We start from the raw sequence: 23,281 nt of genomic DNA on the forward strand, positions 1-23,281 counted from the left end.
AGTGACCTTTATTAAAATGGCCCCTTCTAAGAATTGTAAAAGAACAGATGTTTTGTCATGTGGGCATTGTCCCACACAGGTTGGCAGTGTAGAAATGACATAGATATGCAGAAGCGATGGGTGTGAGTGCTGCTCTGAACAACAGCTGTGCTGCATATTTAGGTGCCAAGGTGATAAATCAGAACTCAGTAATGAGAATGGTTGCTGGTTGATGTTGGGCTGGTGGGGTCTCTCAGCCATCTCTGAGGGGGGATATTTGTCTCTGCTCTCACACACAAAGAGGTTAAAGGCTGGTTTACGACTGTCATTTGGAAAGGATCCATCTGTTGCCTTCCTCTGTTGCATCAGCCTCTTTATTCCACATACACATTATATGTATATATGTGTGTGTGTGTGTGTGTGTGTGTGTGTGTGTTACTACGTCAATATTTATTTTATTGTCATTTTTTAGACTTTGGTTAAATTCATGACTGGATAGGTAATTACAGATTACACATGATTCATCTTTATTTTGTATTTCCTCCTGAGAACGAAATGTGTGGCATGTCTGTAGGAATTTGTGCCCATTTAGTCAAAAGAGCATTTGAATGGCCGGACACTAATTTTGGTCAGGAAAGCCTCAAGTGATATTCCAGTTCATTCCAAAGCTGTTCAGTGGAGCGGGCTGAGGTCAGGCCTTTGTACAGACCAATCTTTTTTCATTTCTTTATAGACCTTGCTTTGTGTACAGGGTCACAGTCATGCTGAAACAAAAAAGGACTTCCTTAAACTGTTGCTGCAAAGTTGTGAGGCATATATTTTAATTTTTATAATTCAGTTGTTGTTGTTTTTTATAATTACACCTGTTAGAAATTGCTGTCCCAATACTTTTGTCTCTACAGTGTATATGTGCATCACGTTCAAACTATGTTCATTATTATAGAGTTTATCCAGCTGATACACCACTTTCTACTCTTTAAGGGATGCTTTCCACTACATTTTAGAATATAGTTTCACTTTCATAGAGATTCACTTCTGTTGAGCCGTGAAAGCATTAGTAATGGACATTAAGGCTTATAATTATGAAGTGTTTGATCCTATGCAGGTTGATTAAAATCTTTTAAAGCAGGGGTTTCCAACCTTTTGCAGCTTGCGTCCTACCATCTGATTACAGCTTTCTTGACTCCTAATGGATTAAGCAAACTTTAAAGCGGATGTTGTTTACGAGAAACCTAATGCTTATGTAAAAATTCTATCAGAATTTCTTTCTTTTTTAAAATATCTGAAGGCATTTTAGTACCTTAACTCACATTTACAACACTTCTAAACACAGGGAAATAAGAAAAATTCAGTATATTAGCAGCAGAGCTAAATTTTTCTAATTTGTTAGAGAGCATTTCAAAACTTCAATTAAATACAATACAAAATACACAGTAATATATACAAATCTTATTTTTAACAATAACAATATAAATCATAAGTTAAATAGAATAAATCAGTTTAATGTAGGTTCATTTGAATCATGTATTTTTTAACACCTTTGAGCACAGGGCACGGTGGCTAAGTGGGTAGCACTGTCGCCTCACAGCAAGCAGGTCCTGGGTTCGATCCCCAGGTGGGGCGGTCTGGGTCCTTTCTGTGTGGAGTTTGCATGTTCTCCCTGTGTCTGTGTGGTTTTACTCCGGGTGCTTCGGTTTCCTCCCACAGTCCAAAGACATGCAAGTGAAGTAAATTGGAGATACTAAATTGTCCAAGACTGTGTTCGATATAACCTTGTGTGAACTGATGAACCTTGTGTAATGAGTAATAACTACCGTTCCTGACATGAATGTAACCAAAAAGTATAAAACATGACATTAAAGTCCTAATAAACAAACAAACCTTTGAGCACAAGTACTTATGGACATGTATACAAGCTTATGCCAGTCAATATAAGGTATGTGACCTCTAATGTATATGGAAGTATCTGTAAAAATTTTAGCTTTCTAATAAGTAGTAAAATATGTAAAACTGTAGGTGTATGTTATGTAATAGCAAAGCTTTCTGTACAAATAATCATTTATACATACTCAGGCCACTGCAATAATGCAATAATATTTACATGATTATTTTAAACTGCTTTATGTAATATGTTATTTTGTACTTTTCTGTTGAAAAGTGGGGCAGCGTATAATGTGTTAGTTAATATGTTTGTGACTAAGTCCACGTATATATAAAATGTGCTTAAAACCTAAAAGATCACAATGTACTGGCTTTGTTAATGAATATGTTTCTTCCTCTCTTTGCAGACTACCTCTGTTGTAAAGACAACCCTCTTTTCTTATGGGTTTTTTTCATACCTCATCATGACTCAGAAATCACCACCACTAATTGGACACTAAAGCGTCCTTAGTGACACACAGAAAATTTTCCATTTGCTATTGCTAAATTTACAACCTGTGAGGTGACCACAGCTGCTCAGGATGTGGTCATGTTCTATACCTGGTTGAATAGACCTGTGTAAAGTCTTAGAAATGTTGTTTGACTCACAAGTTCAGTTTCTAAAGACTAAAAGAGGACACACTAGAAGTCATGTTCTATTTGTACAGTAGAGAAATTGGTTTTATATTCATACGGCAGCAATTGACATACTTTGCATGAAAACACATACTGTTTTAGTGATGCTGCTAAAGTAAAATGTAACACTGTTTCTGCTCTACAGATCTATAATGAGATGATTCGTGATTTGCTAAATCCCTCTTCTGGCTTCCTGGATTTGAGGGAGGACTCAAAGGGGGAGATCCAAGTAGCCGGAATTACAGAGATGTCCACCGTCAATGCCCGTGAGGTCTGTCACCCACATCATTGCCCTTACACTGTTTATTCTTTCATTCTTTTATTTTCAGTAATTGCTTAATCTAGTCATGGTCAAGGTGGGTCAAAACAAGGTGGGTGGTAAAAACAACATGTACTTGTGTTATACATAAACATATACATCAATCATTACATTTTACATATAATTTTAAAAGAAAGGGGCATGCGTTGAAGTGGATGGCACACAGCAAGGGACCTGGCTTTATTTGTTAAAAAAAATCAGTAGCTGGACTGGTTACTTAAATTGACCATAAGTCTAAATAAACAAGTTAATAGTGTAGTATCACTTGCAGTAGATTGATGCGCTGTTCAGGGTGTGTTCCTGCCGTTACACGCAGTGTTTCCGGGTGGAACGTTACTAAAGATTTTTTATTTACTTTGCAGATCAATACTGCAAAATGTACTTATTACATATATATTTTTTTTACATTTGAACAATTATATAAAACATAATTAATTATATCTAATGACAGCAGCAGTGACCCTGCTCATATAAAGTTTTAATACTCTTACTTATAGTACTCTTAGTTTTTCTAATGATTTTCTGTTTATGTCTCTGTGTATTAGATTATGGAGTTATTGATGAGGGGAAATAAGCAGCGGACCCAGGAGCCAACAGCGGCTAATCAGACATCCTCACGCTCTCATGCCGTCTTGCAGGTGGCAGTAAGGCAGCAGAGTCGCTGCAAGGATGTTCTACAGGAAGTTCGCTTTGCTCGCCTTTTTATGATTGACCTGGCTGGCTCAGAACGTGCTGCACAGGTAAAGTAGATGATACTTTGGCATTAATACAATGTTATATGGCAATGGTTTTACATGCTTAATTGGTTACAAGTGACTGATGAAGCTCTGAGGTGGCTGATGACTGTGTCAGAGGAAGCATGTCATTGTCAATGACTGGCCAATGTCAAAAAATAAAGTCAATAAAGACGTAAAACATGTAAAAAAAAAAAAAAACATCTAAACATACTGATGCGGAGTATACACAATATTGCCAAAAACTGAACATAACTTAGAGCTCAGTTAGTTTATTATAATGAAATGTAAAAAATAGGTAGTTACATGCACACTGCTTAAGTCCCCCTTAGAACTTTTGTTAAAAACAAGAGGGGCATTTTTAGAATACTGTAACACCAACTGCTACTCAAACTCAGTTGCAGAAGATAACTGTCAGCCAGCTGGACACAGGACTCAAGTAAGCCAGTTTGCCTTTCACTGGCATTTTATTTACAAAAAAAGTATGTAAAATGTACAGTTTAACCAAGCATCAAGTACTTCACATACACAAAGAAACAAAAATAGTAGCTTTTCTGTCATGTACACTGTGGTCTGTAACTCACACACACATGCTTACAAGAGGATGCACCCAAACAGGAAACAAAACAAGGTTTAAATAACCAAGGTTAATCAGCCTCCACAGTTAATCAGGTACAACCACTAATTAAGCCTTAAGTTGCAGCCATTAGCTTAACCACACCCCACCTGTCACATACCCTTACTTCTCAAAGCAGGCTGGACTGGGCAGGCCATCAGCCACCACCATCTGCACCCCTGGCCTGTGGACTACATTTAAAGGTCTGTTAACCCTGATACCAACATTTAATTTGTGCACTGGCATCCTTCATGTGGTCTTGCACACTCCTTCTCAATGGTACTGTCTCTCTCGCTGACAGTTTTAGACTAATGTACAACATCGAGGACTCATTGCCCTCCACCCGCTGAACAAAACAGTCCCAGCTCCCTGTCTGATGCATCTGTCTGCAGCACAAAAAGGAGATAAAACTTAGGGAGGTAGAGGGCCCCCACAAAGAGGCAAGGCATGGGTGGGAATCAGATTTGGACACTGTGTTGATACAGTAAAAGTCCACATAGAATCCATCTTCACTCTCAGCTTTTGGAAGCATGGCAATGTGTGATTCTTTGATTACTTTCATGGATATCATTTTGCCTAATTCCTGACCACTTTTTGTGTTCAGGCAATCAGTAGGGTGGGGTCCATATCAATACACCTGGATGTGTTTTTACTGTGGTGTCCTTTGAGGTCAGTTCACCCGGGTAGAGGAAAACACATTCAAGACCTCTATCTGACTTCATCACTGCCCTCTGGAATGGAAAAAGATGTCCTCAATGGGGAATGGAGTGGGATTGACTGTTTTGGTCACTCCAATCCCAAATAATGTTTTTCTGTCATGTCAGCCACCAGAGAAAATAGGATTATCTTTGCACATTGTGGGTGGTTCACATGGTAGGTATTTCCTCTATATACAGTGGTGCTTGAACGTTTGTGAACCCTTTAGAATTTTCTATATTTCTGCATAAATATGACCTAAAACATCATCAGATTTTCACACAAGTCCTAAAAGTAGATAAAGAGAACCCAGTTAAACAAATGAGACAAAAATATTGTACTTGGTCATTTATTTATTGAGGAAAATGATCCAATATTACATATTTGTGAGTGGCAAAAGTATGTGAACCTCTAGGGTTCGCAGTTAATTTGAAGGTGAAATTAGAGTCAGGTGTTTTCAATCAATGGGATGACAATCAGGTGTGAGTGGGCACCCTGTTTTATTTAAAGAACAGGGATCTATCAAAGTCTGCTCTTCACAAAACATGTTTGTGGTAGTGTATCATGGCACGAACAAAGGAGATTTCTGAGGACCTCAGAAAAAGAGTTGTTGATGCTCATCAGACTGGAAAAGGTTACAAAACCATCTCTAAAGAGTTTGGACTCCACCAATCCACAGTCAGACAGACTGTGTACAAATGGAGGAAATTCAAGACCATTGTTACCCTCCCCAGGAGTGGTCGACCAACAAAGATCACTCCAAAAGCAAGGCGTGTAATAGTCGGCGAGGTCACAATGGACCCCAGGGTAACTTCTAAGCAACTGAAGGCCTCTCTCACATTGGCTAATGTTAATGTTCATGAGTCCACCATCAGGAGAACACTGAACAACAATGGTGTGCATGGCAGGGTTGCAAGGAGAAAGCCACTGCTCTCCAAAAAGAACATTGCTGCTCGTCTGCAGTTTACTACAGATCACGTGGACAAGCCAGAAGGCTATTGGAAGAATGTTTTGTGGACGGATGAGACCAAAATAGAACTTTCTGGTTTAAATGAAAAGCGTTATGTTTGGAGAAAGGAAAACACTGCATTCCAGCATAAGAACCTTATCCCATCTGTGAAACATGGTGGTGGTAGTATCATGGTTTGGGCCTGTTTTGCTGCATCTGGGCCAGGACGGCTTGCCATCATTGATGGAACAATGAATTCTGAATTATATCAGAGAATTCTTAAGGAAAATGTCAGGACATCTGTCCATGAACTGAATCTCAAGAGAAGGTGGGTCATGCAGCAAGACAACGACCCTAAGCACACAAGTCGTTCTACAAAGAATGGTTAAAGAAGAATAAAGTTAATGTTTTGGAATGGCCAAGTCAAAGTCCTGACCTTAATCCATTTGAAATGTTGTGGAAGGACCTGAAGCGAGCAGTTAATGTGAGGAAACCCACCAACATCCCAGAGTTGAAGCTGTTCTGTACGCAGGAATGGGCTAAAATTCCTCCAAGCCGGTGTGTAGGACTGATCAACAGTTACCGGACATGTTTAGTTGCAGTTATTGCTGCAAAGGGGGGTCACACCAGATACTGAAAGCAAAGGTTCACATACTTTTGCCACTCACAAATATGTAATATCGGATCATTTTCCTCAATAAATAAATGACCAAGTACAATATTTTTGTCTAATTTGTTTAACTGGGTTCTCTTTATCTACTTTTAGGACTTGTGTGAAAATCTGATGATGTTTTAGGTCATATTTATGCAGAAATATAGAAAATTCTAAAGAGTTCACAAACTTTCAAGCACCACTGTACAGTGTATCACAAAAGTGAGTACACCCCTCACATTTCTGCAAATATTTTATTATATCTTTTCATGGGACAACACTATAGACATGAAACTTGGATATAACTTAGAGTAGTCAGTGTACAACTTGTATAGCAGTGTAGATTTACTGTCTTCTGAAAATAACTCAACACACAGCCATTAATGTCTAAATAGCTGGCAACATAAGTGAGTACACCCCACAGTGAACATGTCCAAATTGTGCCCAAAGTGTCAATATTTTGTGTGACCACCATTATTATCCAGCACTGCCTTAACCCTCCTGGGCATGGAATTCACCAGAGCTGCACAGGTTGCTACTGGAATCCTCTTCCACTCCTCCATGATGACATCACGGAGCTGGTGGATGTTAGACACCTTGAACTCCTCCACCTTCCACTTGAGGATGCGCCACAGGTGCTCAATTGGGTTTAGTCCATCACCTTTACCTTCAGCTTCCTCAGCAAGGCAGTTGTCATCTTGGAGGTTGTGTTTGGGGTCGTTATCCTGTTGGAAAACTGCCATGAGGACCTGTTTTCGAAGGGAGGGGATCATGCTCTGTTTCAGAATGTCACAGTACATGTTGGAATTCATGTTTCCCTCAATGAACTGCAGCTCCCCAGTGCCAGCAACACTCATGCAGCCCAAGACCATGATGCTACCACCACCATGCTTGACTGTAGGCAAGATACAGTCGTCTTGGTACTTCTCACCAGGGCGCCGCCACACATGCTGGACACCATCTGAGCCAAACGAGTTTATCTTGGTCTCATCAGACCACAGGGCATTCCAGTAATCCATGTTCTTGGACTGCTTGTCTTCAGCAAACTGTTTGCTGGCTTTCTTGTGCGTCAGCTTTCTTCTGGGATGACGACCATGCAGACCGAGTTGATGCAGTGTGCGGCGTATGGTCTGAGCACTGACAGGCTGACCTCCCACGTCTTCAACCTCTGCAGCAATGCTGGCAGCACTCATGTGTCTATTTTTTGAAGCCAACCTCTGGATATGACGCCGAACACGTGGACTCAACTTCTTTGGTCGACCCTGGCGAAGCCTGTTCCGAGTGGAAAACCGCTGTATGACCTTGGCCACCATGCTGTAGCTCAGTTTCAGGGTGTTAGCAATCTTCTTATAGCCCAGGCCATCTTTGTGGAGAGCAACAATTCTATTGCTCACATCCTCAGAGAGTTCTTTGCCATGAGGTGCCATGTTGAATATCCAGTGGCCAGTATGAGAGAATTGTACCCAAAACACCAAATTTAACAGCCCTGCTCCCCATTTACACCTGGGACCTTGACACATGACACCAGGGAGGGACAACGACACATTTGGGCACAATTTGGACATGTTCACTGTGGGGTGGACTCACTTATGTTGCCAGCTATTTAGACATTAATGGCTGTGTGTTGAGTTATTTTCAGAAGACAGTAAATCTACACTGCTATACAAGCTGTACACTGACTACTCTAAGTTTTATCCAAGTTTCATGTCTATAGTGTTGTCCCATGAAAAGATATAATGAAATATTTGCAGAAATGTGAGGTGTGTACTCACTTTTGTGATACACTGTATGTATTGACTCATAATATATGTCTCCAAGCCTCAATGTTACCTTCTAGATCCCTGATCTTCACAGCCCTGGTAGACCTATCTGGGCTCTACCCAAGGACGGATTAAGGATAGTCTGGGCCCCTGGGCAAAGAGTTGAGTTCAGGCGGTTTTGGCGCATCCTAATCCTGAATGAAATATGAAATATGGTAGCTTGCCTGGCAATTTGTAGGTCCCTAGAAAGTCAAGGAGCCATGGTAAATGACTTCTATGGAAGTCAAGGGCCCCATAGCAGGGGCCCTCGTGATCAAGGGCCCTCTAATGGTATGCCCTGCTCTTCTCTAGGGCCCCCTGGTAGGGGCTCTCATAACCAGGGCCCTCTAAAAATATGCCCCCCTCTTTCCTAGGACCCCTAATAGCCAGAAGTCAAAGTCAGAGCAGTGCCACAACGCCTCATCCATTTTCATAAGGGCCCCCAAAAGCATAGCTAGGGGCCCCAAAAGCATGGCTAGGGCCCCCAAGAGGCCCTGGGGTCAAAGTCCCTAATAGTCAGAGGATCCTTAAAATTGAGGGCCCTCGGAAATAAAAATATATTGTATCATAAATGTTGATAGGCATCGCAAAATGTTTTGGGCCTGGGCGCTGGCCCCACTGGCCCGGTCAGTAATCCAGCCATGGCCCTACCCCAGCTTTTTGCTATTCAGTGGTGGCATCCTGGGGAAAAAAATTGTGGGACAAAATGATTGTGCAGAGTGCTAGCACTGGTTGTTCACTGAGAATGATGGGCAAAACTAAGCTTTTAGGCACTGTTGGGTGATCCCCTGCCAGTCAGGCCAGTGTCCAGTGCCCAGTTGGATCATGTTTCTACTCTCCACAAATTCTCTTGCGAGAGGTATGGCTGAGCCGTTTTGGGTTGGATGCGAAGGGGAGCACATGTGGGACCTCAGCCAGCCTCTGAATGCCGCATGGACCCAGGCTGGGTCATGTGCAGGTCATGTACATTCTTCTTTCCAGCTTTCTGCCTCACTGTGACAAGTTCATGTAAGGCACCAAGGAGGACACAGGATACAGACCTCAAACTTCAAGTCCTTCAAATAAACAAATACACAAATAAAAACGGTTTATTTACCACATGTGTAGACAAGTTTTCAGTCAGTTGCTTTCTGGTCTACAACACACACACACAAAAGAGGAAAAAATCAGGGTTTAAATAACCAAAGTAATTAGCCCTCACAGAAGTAACCACTAACTAACCCTCAGTTTTATCTCCCAATCTACTTCCTCTCATTGCAGCCTCGCTACACCACACTCCACCTGTCAGAGTGACATTCATCAATTAATCATATCCACACACAAAAGGCCTTTAAAAGATTGCAAGGAACAAGGTCTAAGCAAAAGAAATTGCAAAATGTCATGTTTGGGTCTCCCAACAGAGTGTAGCTAAAATAAAGATTTTAAATTTCTTTTATATTTACAAAATCTTTGTAATTTTGTCAGTTAGGGGTTATAAAGAATTTTAGTTTTATTGCATTTTATAAAATGTCCCAACTTTTTCGGAAATAGGGTTTAATTATATTATATTATATTGATTATATTTTATTATAATCTTCAGCCATGAGTTGCTTTATTATTGTTAGGGTGCCTGCAAGGTCTGGTGAACAGACCACCAGTTCCCAGCCTCGCAGGCGTTACAGAACAAAGGGCAGCGTGGCCTCAAATAGGAGGCCAGCTGATTAGGGCGAACGACCTGCAGGTGCGAGCCTCCTATTTAAGGGGGCGTCGCCACACTGCAGGCGTCGCACCTTTTGTTCTCTTTTTGGTCTATGGCTGCATCGCATCAGTCTTTTTCTTTCATAGGGTTAGTTCGGTTACCCCAGGCACTGTATAGTGGTTGGGTGTGTAGGTCGAAAGGCCGAGGTATTTTAGGGCTTAGATCTCTTCATTAAGAAAAGCTGGTGCGATTCCGTGCAGCCCTCGCGCTGCGGTTTGTTTTGATTTCGCTACTTCCCCCGCTTGCACGGTTTGGCTGAGTGGTGTAAGCTCAGCACTGGCAGTGGAGCAACCCCGGTTCGAATCCGCGTCTCTCTTCTTTACCCCTTTTTCAAATCGGCTTCCTCCCAGCAATTCCGTGCTGGTGACTGTGCCGGTCTGGTTTCTCTAAAAGCCCGCTTTTATGGGGCTTTGTGTTTCTCACGGATTAATATCCGGAGATCCCCTTCTCATTATACTCCTTATAACCCTAAGGAGCTGTTGTGCTTTCAGCCACGCCGTAGCGCTGTTGGATAGGCTGTAACGCTGTTGCCGACTCCGGCAGTCGGTTCGAGTAACCCCAGTCACCCTTCCGTCCCTCCAGCGCCTCCTGTAGGAGTCGAAACCTCCATTCCGCCCCCCGAGCGTTTTTCAGGGGAGGCGAAGAAATGTTGAGGCTTCCTCCTACAATGCTCCTTCACGTTCGAGCTACAGCCCTCCCGCTTCCCTTCGGAGCGTTCCAAGGTGGCATTTATTATATCTTTGCTTACCGGCAAGGCTTTGGAATGGGCTACCGCCGTGTGGGAGCAGAACGCCTCAGAGTGTTCTTCGGAGTCTTCTTTTAAGGAGGCTCTGAGGGACACTTTCTTTCATCCCACAGGGGGGAGGGAAGCGGGCCCACGCTTGCTCGAGCTGTCCCAAGGGGGGCGCTCAGTCGCCGACTACGTCATCGAGTTTCGCACACTGGCGGCTGAGTGCGGTTGGGATGAGGGGGCATTAGTGGCCATTTTCCACCGTGGTCTAGGAGAGAGAATTAAAGACGAGCTGGCCACTCGAGAACTTCCCACTTCTCTCAAGGCCTTCTATCTCCTAGCCACCTCTATCGACACCCGACTCCGACAACGAACGCGGGAGCGAGGGTCTCACCCACCCTATTGTTGGCCCCAAGGCCAGCCCCGGCCCGTGTCGGGAGATCAGGACCCAGAGCCCATGCAGCTGGGATCGACCCGGGGGGTCGCCCCACGACCATCCGACTCCGCCTCGAGGGCCCGATCTCGGTTAAACGAGTAGGCCGCTCTCGTGGCAGGGAGTCGAGGGCGAGCCGTTCCACCATCCCCGAGCAGGGTCTCTTCCTAAGCGCGTCATTGCGCTGGGAATCTGGGAACACTGACCTCCAAGTCTGTGTCGATTCCGGTGCGGTGGAAAATTTCATCGATCGCCATTTGGTACACGGGTTGGGGATTGACCTTCAACCATTACGAGTCCCCATAACGGTTCACGCCGTGGACGACCGGGCGGTGGCCGGGAGTCCAATCACGCATCAAACGTCTCCTCTCACGATGCGTTTGGGGAGTCATGAGGAGCGGATCACATTTTTAGTGACCCAAGTTCCACAACTCCAAGTGGTACTGGGGCACTCGTGGTTGAAGAGACACAATCCCCAAATTGACTGGCAAACCGGGTCAATCTTTGCCTGGGGAACACGGTGCCAAGATGCATGCCTGCTGCCAGCAAGCATGTCATCGGCGCCACCATCGCTCGATGCGATGACCCCTGATTTGGCCCGGGTACCCCCCGTGTACCATGACCTACAAGAGGTGTTTAGCAAGTCCCGGGCGCGAGACTTGCCCCCACACAGACCTTTTGACTGTGCGATCAACTTGCTTCCTGGCACTTCTCCTCCTAGGGGGCGCCTCTTCTCCCTGTCGGGACCGGAGAGGATCGCCATGGAAGAGTATGTCAAGGAGGCACTCGATCAGGGGTTCATCCGACCATCGTCCTCCCCAGCTGGGGCAGGATTCTTCTTTGTGGGTAAGAAGGATGGAACCTTGCGCCCCTGTATCGATTATCGAGGTCTGAACGCAATAACGGTTAAGGATCGTTATCCGCTGCCGCTGATGGCCACGGCTTTTGAAGCCCTTCAGCGAGCTTCAATTTTTACGAAGCTCGATTTGCGCAGCGCGTATAACTTGATCCGTATCCGGCGAGGGGATGAATGGAAGACTGCGTTCATTACGCCCACGGGACACTATGAGTATCTAGTGATGCCCTTTGGGTTAATGAATGCCCCCACGGTCTTCCAACGCTTTATCAATGAGGCTTTGCGGGAAGCCCTTGACCGATACGTCTATGTCTACTTAGACGATATCTTAATTTTTAGCCGGTCCATCGAAGAACACGTGAAGCACGTCCGTCGGGTTCTCCAGCTTTTGCTCGACCATCATTTGTTCGTCAAGCTGGAGAAGTCCGTTTTCCATACCCCATCAGTTTCTTTTTTGGGGTTTATAATCTCACAGGGTGCCCTTCGAATGGATCCGGCTAAAACCAAGTCTGTGGAGGACTGGCCAACTCCTTGTTCCGTACGCCTAGTGCAAAGATTTCTGGGTTTTGCAAACTTTTTCAGGCGGTTCATTCGAAACTTCAGTTCGGTCGCCGCTCCTTTGACGGCCCTTACAGGTAAGGGTCCGTTTAAATGGACGGTGCAGGCCCAACAAGCCTTCAATAGGCTTAAGGCTCTCTTAACAACTGCTCCTGTATTGCAGTTGCCCGATCCAGAGGAACCTTTCATAGTGGAAGTGGACGCCTCTGATGTCGGGGTTGGGGCGGTATTGTCCCAGAGAGTGGGTCCGGAAAAGAAGCTGCACCCATGTGCTTTCTTTTCGCACCGTCTAAATCCTGCCGAGCGTAACTACCCGGTAGGAGATAAGGAGCTTCTGGCCATCAAGCTGGCGCTTGATGAGTGGCGACATTGGCTCGAGGGGGAAAAACATCCCTTCCTTGTTTGGACAGACCACAAGAATCTGTCGTTTATCCAGCAGGCGAAGCGGATGAATTCCCGTCAGGCTCGGTGGTCACTTTTTTTTGGTCGCTTTCGTTTCACCCTGTCTTATAGACAGGGTCGAAAAACGTTAAACCTGATGCCTTATCCAGGCAGTGGGAACCGACCAGACCTGAGACTGAGCCTGATCCTATCATCCCCCAGAGCCAAATTGCTGCCCCGGTAACGTGGGGTATATTTAAGACAGTTCGGGATGCTCAAGCGGTTGAGCCCGACCCAGGTGGAGGTCCACCTGACCGGCTGTTTGTACCATCAACAGTCCGTCGTCAGGTGTTTGAATGGGCTCACGCGTCCTCATTTGCGGCTCACCCAGGAGTCTCTAAGACCCTGGTGTTGTTGCGCCGAAGGTTTTGGTGGCCGGGGATGGAGAGTCAGGTCAAGGACTTTGTCCGTGCCTGCGCTGTCTGTGCAACTAACAAAAGCACAAGAGAGCGTCCTCGTGGACTTCTCCACCCATTGCCAGTACCTTCAAGACCGTGGTCCCACCTGGCACTGGATTTTGTCACGGGGTTGCCTAAATCCAGGGGATTCACGGTGGTACTGGTGATTGTTGACCGTTCACTAAATCTTGCCTTTTCGTTCCGATGCCCAAGCTCCAGTCCGCCATGGCCACCGCACAGGCTGTTCTGCAACATGTGGTGAGAGCACATGGGGTCCCGTCTGACATTGTGTCGGATCAGGGTCCGCAGTTCATTAGCCAGTGCTGGCGAGCCTTTTGCCAACTTCTTGGCGCGACGGCCAGCTTATCCTCGGGATATCACCCCGAGTCCAACGGGCAATCGGAGCGGGTCATTCAGGATCTGGGCAAGATGCTTCGGTGCCTCACTGCAGGAAATCCAGCCACTTGGGCGGATAAGTTGATGTGGGCTGAATTTTCTCACAATACCCTGCACCATGCCGCATTGGGTATGTCACCATTTGAGGCACAGTTCGGCTATCCCCCTCCGCTGTTTCCTGAGCAGAAACAAGAGGTTGCGGTGCCGACTGTGCAGCAACACATCCGTCGCTGCCGCGCCACCTGGCGGAAAGCAAGACAGGCCCTTTTGGCCTCTCAGCGCTCCATGAAGCGCAATGCTGACCGTAGGCGGCAGCCGGCTCTAACGTTCCGACCAGGCCAACGTGTCCTCTTATCGACGAGGGATCTCCCCGTCAAAGGTACCACTCACAAGCTGGCACCGAGGTACATTGGCCCGTTCAAGGTAGTTAGACGGATAAACCCGGTGACATATAGGTTGGAGCTGCCTCCCAGGATGAAGGCGCATCCAACCTTCCATGTCTCCCAACTCCGCCCATTCGTGGGCGGGGGAGCTTTACCACCCCCCACAACCTCCCGCCCCTCGTATCATCCAGGGTGCCCCTGCATTTACGGTTCGCCGTAGCGCTGTTGGATAGGCGGTTGGTCCGCGAGTGAGCGACCCGGGTTCGTGCCTCGCATCCGCCAATTTCTGTTTTTATTTTTTCTCTTTTTTAGTTGCCAGTGATGTCGGAGGCTCGCTCGGGATTCCCCGATTTGTTTTCTGTTCTCCTTTTTCCTTTTGTTTTGACTGTATTTTATTATTTATTGTTAAATAAAAGGGAAAAATAAAAACAAACCTTTTACTCTGCATCTTTGGGTCCGACCTCTCTCTTCATAACAATTATCTGTCTAAATGTTTGCTTTTTTTCTATTGATACATCCATTTACGAGGTGTGGACAAAACGTTCGGTGAACCTTAATCCCATCACGACCTCCTAAAGGCAAGGAAACAAAAAAAGAAGTCAGCAGGTGCTTTCATCACTTTCATCAGCATTTTGTGCATCTCTGTCGCCGTCTTTTCCCAGTTTGAAACATAATTTAAGGTTCTTTCTTTGCTCCATTCCAGTTTGACACCACCTTTTCAACAGACTGCATTTAAATGACTGTGTCACATGGACCAGATAAGCCACGTCCAGCACACGCGAGGTCACGCTAGGTCACTCGATGTCTGTGCACATTCTCGAACTTGTCACATGTGTTTCATTCAAGATATCCGACTATTCACCAAACATTCACTTTACCTGCTGTGTCACAGTGCAAAAATACTTGTTTCCAATTGACACAACAATTCTACTGTATTCCAGTATTGAGTTTGTTATGCATTATAAGAAGTTTGTAACAATGCTATAACAATGCCTTGTCTTGTTCATTTTTTAGACACAGAACCGGGGGCAGAGGCTGAAGGAAGGAGCCCATATAAACAGGTCTTTGCTAGCACTGGGGAACTGTATCAATGCTCTGAGTGAAAAGAATGGCAACAAATATGTTAACTACAGAGACAGCAAACTGACACGTCTGCTTAAGGTGCAAACATGATGCCCTCTCTCCTTCTGTTTACCTTTCTGTCTCAATCTGTAAACAGATTTATTTTTTTTGCATTGCTTTGTTGACATTTTGTTTTATCTCTTGATGTTTTTTCTTCTCATGACTGACAGGACTCTTTAGGTGGGAACAGTCGGACTGTAATGATAGCTCATATAAGTCCTGCTTCAACGGCCTTTGAAGAGTCTCGAAACACTCTGACTTATGCTGATCGTGCCAAAAGTATCCGCACACGGGTAAGACACACACACATACATGCATCCATACAGTAAAACAGTAATATATTTACATACACTTTTAAGTGACATACTGTATAACTTTGGAAACACATTGCAGTTTATTATGAGTTTTTTATTGTGGGGAGCTCATTTCAGCTGGTCCAAAACAATAGGCATTGCCATGCATATTTGTGTGTGTGTGTGTGTGTGTGTGTGTGTGGTGGGGGGGGTCTTAATGTTTTGGCTCATTAGTGTACATGTTAATAGTTAAATCAGTCAGTATTAAAAATTTATCCAGCAAGCTCCAACAAGCTCATAATCAGGTGTTTACATACTTTTAGCAATAAATTCAATAACTGAGGTTAAACCAGCTTTTTTATCGTCCTCCAATAAGTTGTGTAATATTTGTGCAAAATTTGATTGACTGATGTGATTGGTTGATTGGAAGTTGTGAAGCTGTGAAGTTGTGAACAGTAACACTACCTTGAAATGTCACACTTTTAAAATTTTAACTACTCAATAACTCTTTAAGTAGTTTAGTTTGTATGATGTGGTGATAAATTTGTCTATATGAATAAACCATTTCTTTGGAATTAGCCATCCTTAATGAGTTCAGGGAAATCTCCCAATGGAAGAGACTAGGCACTAATCTAATCTCTCTGTCTCTTCCTGCAGGTAAAGAGGAATCTGCTAAATGTGTCCTACCACATTGCCCAGTACACCAGCATCATCTCAGACCTGCGCAGTGAAATTCAGAGACTAAAGAAAAAGATTGCAGATCAGGCCAGTCATCAGAGCAGCCCTGAAAAAACGGATATACGACATGTGCAGGGTACATCCCGTCCTTTACACTTTAGGAAGTGCAAAAGTAAATTATTTACTAGTTGGTATTTTTACCTTTACATTTACATATTCTGCATTTAGCAGACACTCTTATCCAGAGCGACTTACAGAAGTGCTTCCATAGTAAACGTTTCATTTCTCAAGTCTTAGTAAACAACAGTCGAAGAACACAAATCTGCTGAAACCTGTTAGAACCAAAGTGTGTATTTTTTTTTTTTGGAAATGGAAGAAAAATGCTAGTAAATAAGTACGTCAGCTTAAGTGCTTAGTAAAAAGGTGGGTTTTTAATCGATTTTTAAAGATAGCAAGAGACTCAGATGTTCGGACAGACAGAGGAAGTTCATTCCACCACTTGGGTGCTAGAACAGAGAAGAGCCTTGATGCTTGTCTTCCTTTAGTCCTGGGTGGAGGATCAAGTCGAGCGAGACTAGTGGCTCGGAGGTTGCGTGGTACAGAGCGGGGTTTGATTAGACCGCGAAGGTAGCTTGGTGCTGGTCCATTTTTGGCTTTGTAGGCGAGCACACAGCAGTGGGGTGATGTGGCAGTGTTTGGGCTGGTTAAAAACTAGACGGGCAGCTGCATTTTTTGAATGAGCTGCAAGGGTTTAATAGTGGACATAGGAGCACCTGCCAGGAGGGAGTTGCAGTAGTCCAACCGTGAGATTACAAGTGATTGGACCAGAATCTGGGTAGCTTCCCTGGAGAGAAATGGCCGAATCTTCCTGATGTTGTACAGGAGGAACCGGCACGATCTTGTCATGTTGGCTATATAAGGAGAGAAGGTCAGCTGGTTATCCAGGACACACCAAGGCTTCTTACCTTATCAGATGGTCTGATCTGGGAGTCATCAAGAGAAATGACTAGGTCCTGGGTTGGAGATTGATCTCCGGGAATGAGCAACATCTCTGTCTTGCTGGGATTAAGTTTTAGATGATGAGCTGACATCCATTGTGAGATATCTCGCAGACATGCTGAGATGCGAGCTGAGACTTGTGTGTCTGAAGGAGGAAATGACAGAACGAGCTGAGTGTCATCTGCATAGGAGTGGTAGGAGAAGCCATGGGAGGCTATGACCTTACCCAGAGAGCGGGTGTAGATAGAGAAAATAAATGGGCCAAGTACAGAGCCCTGAGGAACACCGGTTGAGAGAGTGCATGGGGGAGATATGGATCCCCTCCATGACACTTGGTAGGAGCGCCCTTCGAGGTAGGAGGTCATCCATTGCCATGCTGAACCTGTTACTCCAAGGTCGGAGAGAGTGGACAAGAGAATGCTGTGATTCACTGTGTCGAAGGCTGTGGAGAGGTCAAGAAGAACGAGGACCGATGACAGTTTGACTGCTTTGACTGCATGAAGCTTCTCAGTAACAGCTACAAGTGCTGTTCCCGTAGAATGCGTAGACTGGTACGGATCGTGGAGGTCATTTTGAGTAAGAAAGGCAGATAGTTGGTTATAGACAGCACGTTCAAGAATTTTCAATAGAAAAGAGAGGAGTGAGACAGGTCTGTAGTTGTTAATGTCTGTAGTGTCTAGTGTAGGTTTCTTAAGAAGGGGAATGACCTGAGCCTTCTTAAAAGCAGTAGGGACAACACCTGATGTCAGGGAGTTGTTGATGATGGGTGTGATGAAGGGGATTAGGTCCTGTGAGATGTCTTTAAGGATGGTGGATGGTATAGGGTCAAGTGTGCATGTAGTGGGATTGCTGGATGAGAGGAGCTGTGTAACCTCATCCATGGTGAGTGGGGTGAAGCTGGTGAGTGTGTTGGTGGGTTGAGGGTCAGTTGAAAGTGGGTCAGTCGGAGAGAAGGATTGATTGATTTTGTCAATCTTGTCCTGAAAGAATGTTGCAAAGTCAGTAGCAGTAAGAGAGGCAGATGGGGGAGGAGGAGGAGGGTTCAGAAGTGACGAAAAGATAGCATGAAGCTTACGTGGGTCAGCAGCAGATTTTTCAAGCTTGGCTTTGTAAAAAGATGTTTTTGCAGCAGTCACGTCGGATGAGAACCTGGACAGCAGATCGTGGTAGGAGTGGAGATCAACACTGAGCTTAGATTTCCTCCACTTTCTCTCAGCTGCCCTTAATTCTCTTCTGTTGCTGCGCAATGCATCTGAAAGCCAAGGAGCAGGGTGAGAATGTTTTCCTCGTTTGAGGGTAAGAGGACAGAGCTGATCGAGGGATGTTGAAAGAGAAGAGAGTAGAGTATTAGTTGCGGAGTTGAGTGGAAGGGTAGCAAGCATGTCAGGGTTAGGTAGTGAAGTTAGGATGTTGGAGATCAGCAGGGAGGAAGATAAAGAGTGAAGATTAGGGCGTGTTTTAAGGGTGTAAGTGTGGTTGGAAGTAGAAAGATTTGGGAGATAGAGAGAGGAGGACACAAAGTGATGGTCGGAGAGGTGAAGTGGGGTGACGGTGAGGTCCAGAGTAGAAGCTGGACGGCTGAAGACCAGGTCCAGAAGATTGCCTCCTTTGTGTGTCGGAGGGCTGTGGTTAAAGTGGAGGTCGAAAGATGAAAGAAGAGGAAGAAGACAGGAGGACTGAAGTTTGCCTGTAGGGAGATTAAAGTCACCAAGAAGAGTCAGAGGAGTTCCATCTGAAGGGAAGAAACTCAGAAGAACATCCAGCTCTTCTATGAAGTCTCCCAATGAGCCAGGTGGTCTGTAGATGACAATGATATGAAGAGTAATTGGAAAAGTAACAGTAATAGCATGAAATTCAAAGGATGAAATGTTAAGGTGAGAAAGATTCACAGGAGTGAAGTGCCATTTCCTGGTCAAGCGCAAACCTGTACCACCACCCCTACCAGATCCTCTCGGTGTATGAGAGAAGGTGTAGGCAGAGGATAAGGCTGCTGGTGTTGCTGAGTTCTCGGTGGTGATCCACGTCTCAGTCAGTGCCAGGATGTCAAGGCTGTGAGAAAGTGCAAAAGCTGAGATGAAGTCAGCTTTTTGGACGGCTGTACCTGTATTGACTGACATGACTTATCCATGCAAGTACATATGATGAGCATGACATATGATGATTCATTATGCCTTTAAACCTTTTAAAATGATAGTTCTTTTACTGTGATTGCATTACAATAGTATTATAATAGTATTGGGGGCTTAGTGGCTAGCACTGTCAGCTCACAGCAAGAGGGTCCTGGGTTTGATTTGCTGGTGGAACTGTCTGGTTCATTTCTGTGTGGAGTTTGAGTGGATGGGTAAAACTTGACATGCAGTCAGGTTATTTGGAGGAACTAAAATTGCCCTAGGTGTGAGTGTGTGTGTGTGTGTGTGTGTGTGTGTGTGTGTGTGTTTGCTCTGTGATGTACTGGCAACCTGTCCAGGGTGTTTGCTACGTTTCACCCAGTAAATCGGACACACTGTGGCCCTGAATAGAATAAAGCAGAGGTAAAACAATGGATGAAAAATACTAGTGGTATTAGAATAAATGAATACAGGAGTTCCAAAAGTAGACAAAAAAGTGAAATCTTATAAATATAATAGTGTATCTCCTTGCAATAGGTAAACAAATCTGCACTAAGCACTTTTTATAGATTTTTTAGACACATTTACCAAAGAGTAAAAGGTGATTTTATATGTTGTTTACTCAGCTGTCGTATATTGACAAAGGCACTAAAAGCTGCAGTTACAGTATAACAGTGATAGTGGAAACAGACTGTGGCTCACTGTCTCCTCTGTGTGGTGTTGTAGCGGAGGTGCAGGCGCATTCCACCCAGCAGAGCCGAGCAGAGATGGACGAGCTTAGGCAGCAGCTCATCGAAGCTTTTAGACAGCAGATGGAGATCAGAAAGCGTCTGATGGAGCTGGACAACACCAACATGGAAATCCAGATTGACAGCTCCAAACACCTGCTCACCATTGCAGAGTGAGAATCGCACATAATACAAGTCAGAAATCGGAAAACGGAGTCAAATCAACACAATATTTAAGTCATTATTGTAATATAATTTGTGCTGTGGGAACCGTAAATTAGAGCCAAAAAGGTTTAAAACTTCATCAGCCGTTGACATATGAATTTTTGTGTTTCTAACTTTATGGATACTTTTTTGAATAAGCAGCCTCGTTGCTAAATGATTCTATCTTTAGCAATGTAGGGTTTGTTATATAGTGCTACATGACACCTGAATTGGCCCTTCCTGCAAACTAACACAATTCTAATAGGTTTTAGATGCTACTGTTTTTACTCACTGTAATCTCAAATTGACATAACACCTAACTGAAACAAGGTTTGCCTGATGTGACTTTGATACAGCACTACCTACAAAGCCAGTTGACATGACATTTAAACATAAGTTTGCCTACAACGTGTTATAATTAGGGCCCTAATACATTTATAGGAAAATGTGCTTAATTTTTCACAAATCACAAATTTTACGGATTTTTCAACAAAAGTGCCACATTTCACGGCAGTTATTGAATAACACTCAGAAATTGAATGATAGAATCAATGGAAGCTACAATACACAGCACAGCCGGCCTTAACAAATACATAAATACTTGTCCGTGTTTTGACACACCACCCTTTGTGTCCACAGAATCGGTTTGGACTATTCAAAACTCAGTTTTGTCTTTAGAGTTTACTGAGTTTATAAAGAAATAAATAAACTGTACATAGACAAAATATGGGGAGCATAATACTTTATTGGCTTGTTCTTTTGGGCACAGACTACAGAGAGATGATCACATGTATAGAGAAGCCTACTTTTTTTTTATTGGCTATGGAATCCCCAAAAGGACAAATTGCACTCAATTAGTAAACACATACATCAAACATTGTCAGCACACTACACCACGGAAAAGTCTGTTACACTAACTTAGTTATGATGCCATATGATTGCTACAACCACCTCATACTGCATATTGCGCCTCATGTTTCAAACGCTACATGAATAAAAAATGTTAAATTGCTGAATTTCACAGCAAATTGCATATTACACAGGAAAAGGCTCATTTCACAGCGTGTGACACGACTTTCATGCCCATGAATTAGGTATGGCCTTAGTTATAACACAGACTTATATTTTATATAAAATCTGGTTTTGTTTAGGTTATGACTTTAATAATATTCTTCTTAATTAATGAAACCTATAGAAAACGTGTTTATAAATGCTCAAGTACATTTTACATTTACATTTTCAGCATTTATCAGACGCTTTTATCCAAAGCGACTTACACAATGAGCAGAACACGATGAGCAATTGAGGGTTAAGGGCCTTGCTCAGGGACCCAACAGTGGCAACTTGGTGGTGGCAGGGCTTGAACCGGCAACCTTCTGTTTACTAGTCTACCTTAACCACTGAGCTATCACTGTACAGTAGGTTTATGCTAGTTGTTCTTGGGCCTACTGAAGGTTTTATGTAGCCCTTAACATCTTTATGTTACTGTTGTTGTCTCAGTTATAATCACACTTTTGTTATAGGTATCGATGATAAGTCTTAAGTATAGACATTATTTTAAAAAATAGGGGTGTTATGCGGTGTGATAGGTAGTGTGGGTTTGGCATAGCTCCAGGGGCATTCCTTTAAACCTCACTTTGGGTCATAGTCTCTGACAGCTTTGCTGTGTTTTTCCTGATCAGGATAAAGTGGTCATTAAAGACCAATGAATTAATAAATACATTTAAAATGTGTACTTTAAATCTGCCACTGTTCTGACCCGTGATTTTTATTTAAAGCTGGGAACAGGAGCGCAGCAGGCATCGCAGGAAGTGGCAGGGTGAACGGAGGAAGGAGAGCTTTAACAAAGACGAGAGTGAGAAAGATTCAGACACTCCAGAGTCTCCTTTTGACAGTGGAGAGAATCAGGAGGTGGCCATGGCCAGAGAGAACCTGGTTACACTCATGGCTGAACAAAAGAAAATACGCAAACAAAAGGTAATGACTGAAATAAAGCTGGGGATTTACCTACAATCCAGTAATTATGACAAAAAATACAAACTATTTTACATCAAATTACAACACAAAATTAAAAATCATATACAGTATTAAATATTTTATCATGTCATATTTATCCACGTTGACAATACACTGTTTTCACAAAAACATGGCAGACTATTATACTAAATGACTAGCATCTTTTGATACTTCCCACATTATTAAATAAGACTGAAATTGCTGTGCTGTGCAGGCTGGGTTGGAGCGCCTTTTGGTGGAGCTGCGTCAGAGAGCTCGGCGGATGGAGGAGCTGCTGCCATGCAGAGTGAGTTCAGAGGAGCAGCGGGAAGTACTGGGGCTTCTTTGTAAAGTTCATGAGCTGGAGATCGAAAATGCAGCAATGCAGTCACATGCTCTTCTCAAGGACAACGTCATCCGACAGAAGGATGTAGTGGTGCAGCGCTTTGAGCAGCACAGGCAGTTGTGCCATGAGATTATCCAGCAACAGCGGCAGTTTATAGACAGTAAGTCTGTGGGACCAGAGGAGAGGTTATTAATTAGATTGATTTAAAAATGTTCATAAACAGCTGTTTTTTGTATATTACCAGGATTGACATTTTCATGTGCTGTTTTTTTTTTTTTTTTGCAAAGATCACAGCCTGCTGGTGCCTCCACATCTTCAGGAGCTGTATGACATGTACATCAGAGAGCTGCAGGAAAGAAACCTGGACCGAGTTGTGGCTTTAGACAGGGTGACCATTCACACTCTTAAGGTGTAGATTAATGCTATTCCAAACAGACACATGATTTAGAAATTAATGTGTAGTTAGTTATATAAACCAGAATTATTGTAGTTACCACATACAAAATTAAAACTTAAAAATTAAAAAAATTAAATTAAAAATTAAAATCATATGTTTATATGTTTTCAGAAATGGA

The 23,281-nt window shown here is 43.8% G+C and overlaps 1 protein-coding gene across 1 annotated transcript in view; it reads left to right on the forward strand.

Annotated features, from left to right (window-relative positions):
* The window catches only part of kif19 (kinesin family member 19), a 64,967-nt gene that overhangs the window by 34,493 nt on the left and 7,193 nt on the right, over positions 1-23,281 (forward strand). The window contains exons 6-14 of the mRNA XM_063003677.1: positions 2,681-2,806; positions 3,400-3,594; positions 15,248-15,394; positions 15,526-15,648; positions 16,306-16,462; positions 20,160-20,334; positions 22,144-22,342; positions 22,596-22,866; positions 22,994-23,115. Of these exons, the coding sequence (XP_062859747.1) occupies positions 2,681-2,806; positions 3,400-3,594; positions 15,248-15,394; positions 15,526-15,648; positions 16,306-16,462; positions 20,160-20,334; positions 22,144-22,342; positions 22,596-22,866; positions 22,994-23,115 (1,515 nt within the window). The remainder of the gene's footprint in view (positions 1-2,680; positions 2,807-3,399; positions 3,595-15,247; positions 15,395-15,525; positions 15,649-16,305; positions 16,463-20,159; positions 20,335-22,143; positions 22,343-22,595; positions 22,867-22,993; positions 23,116-23,281) is intronic.

The sequence above is a fragment of the Trichomycterus rosablanca genome, chromosome 10 (assembly GCF_030014385.1).
Source record: "Trichomycterus rosablanca isolate fTriRos1 chromosome 10, fTriRos1.hap1, whole genome shotgun sequence".
NCBI classification, from domain to species: Eukaryota; Metazoa; Chordata; class Actinopteri; order Siluriformes; family Trichomycteridae; genus Trichomycterus; species Trichomycterus rosablanca.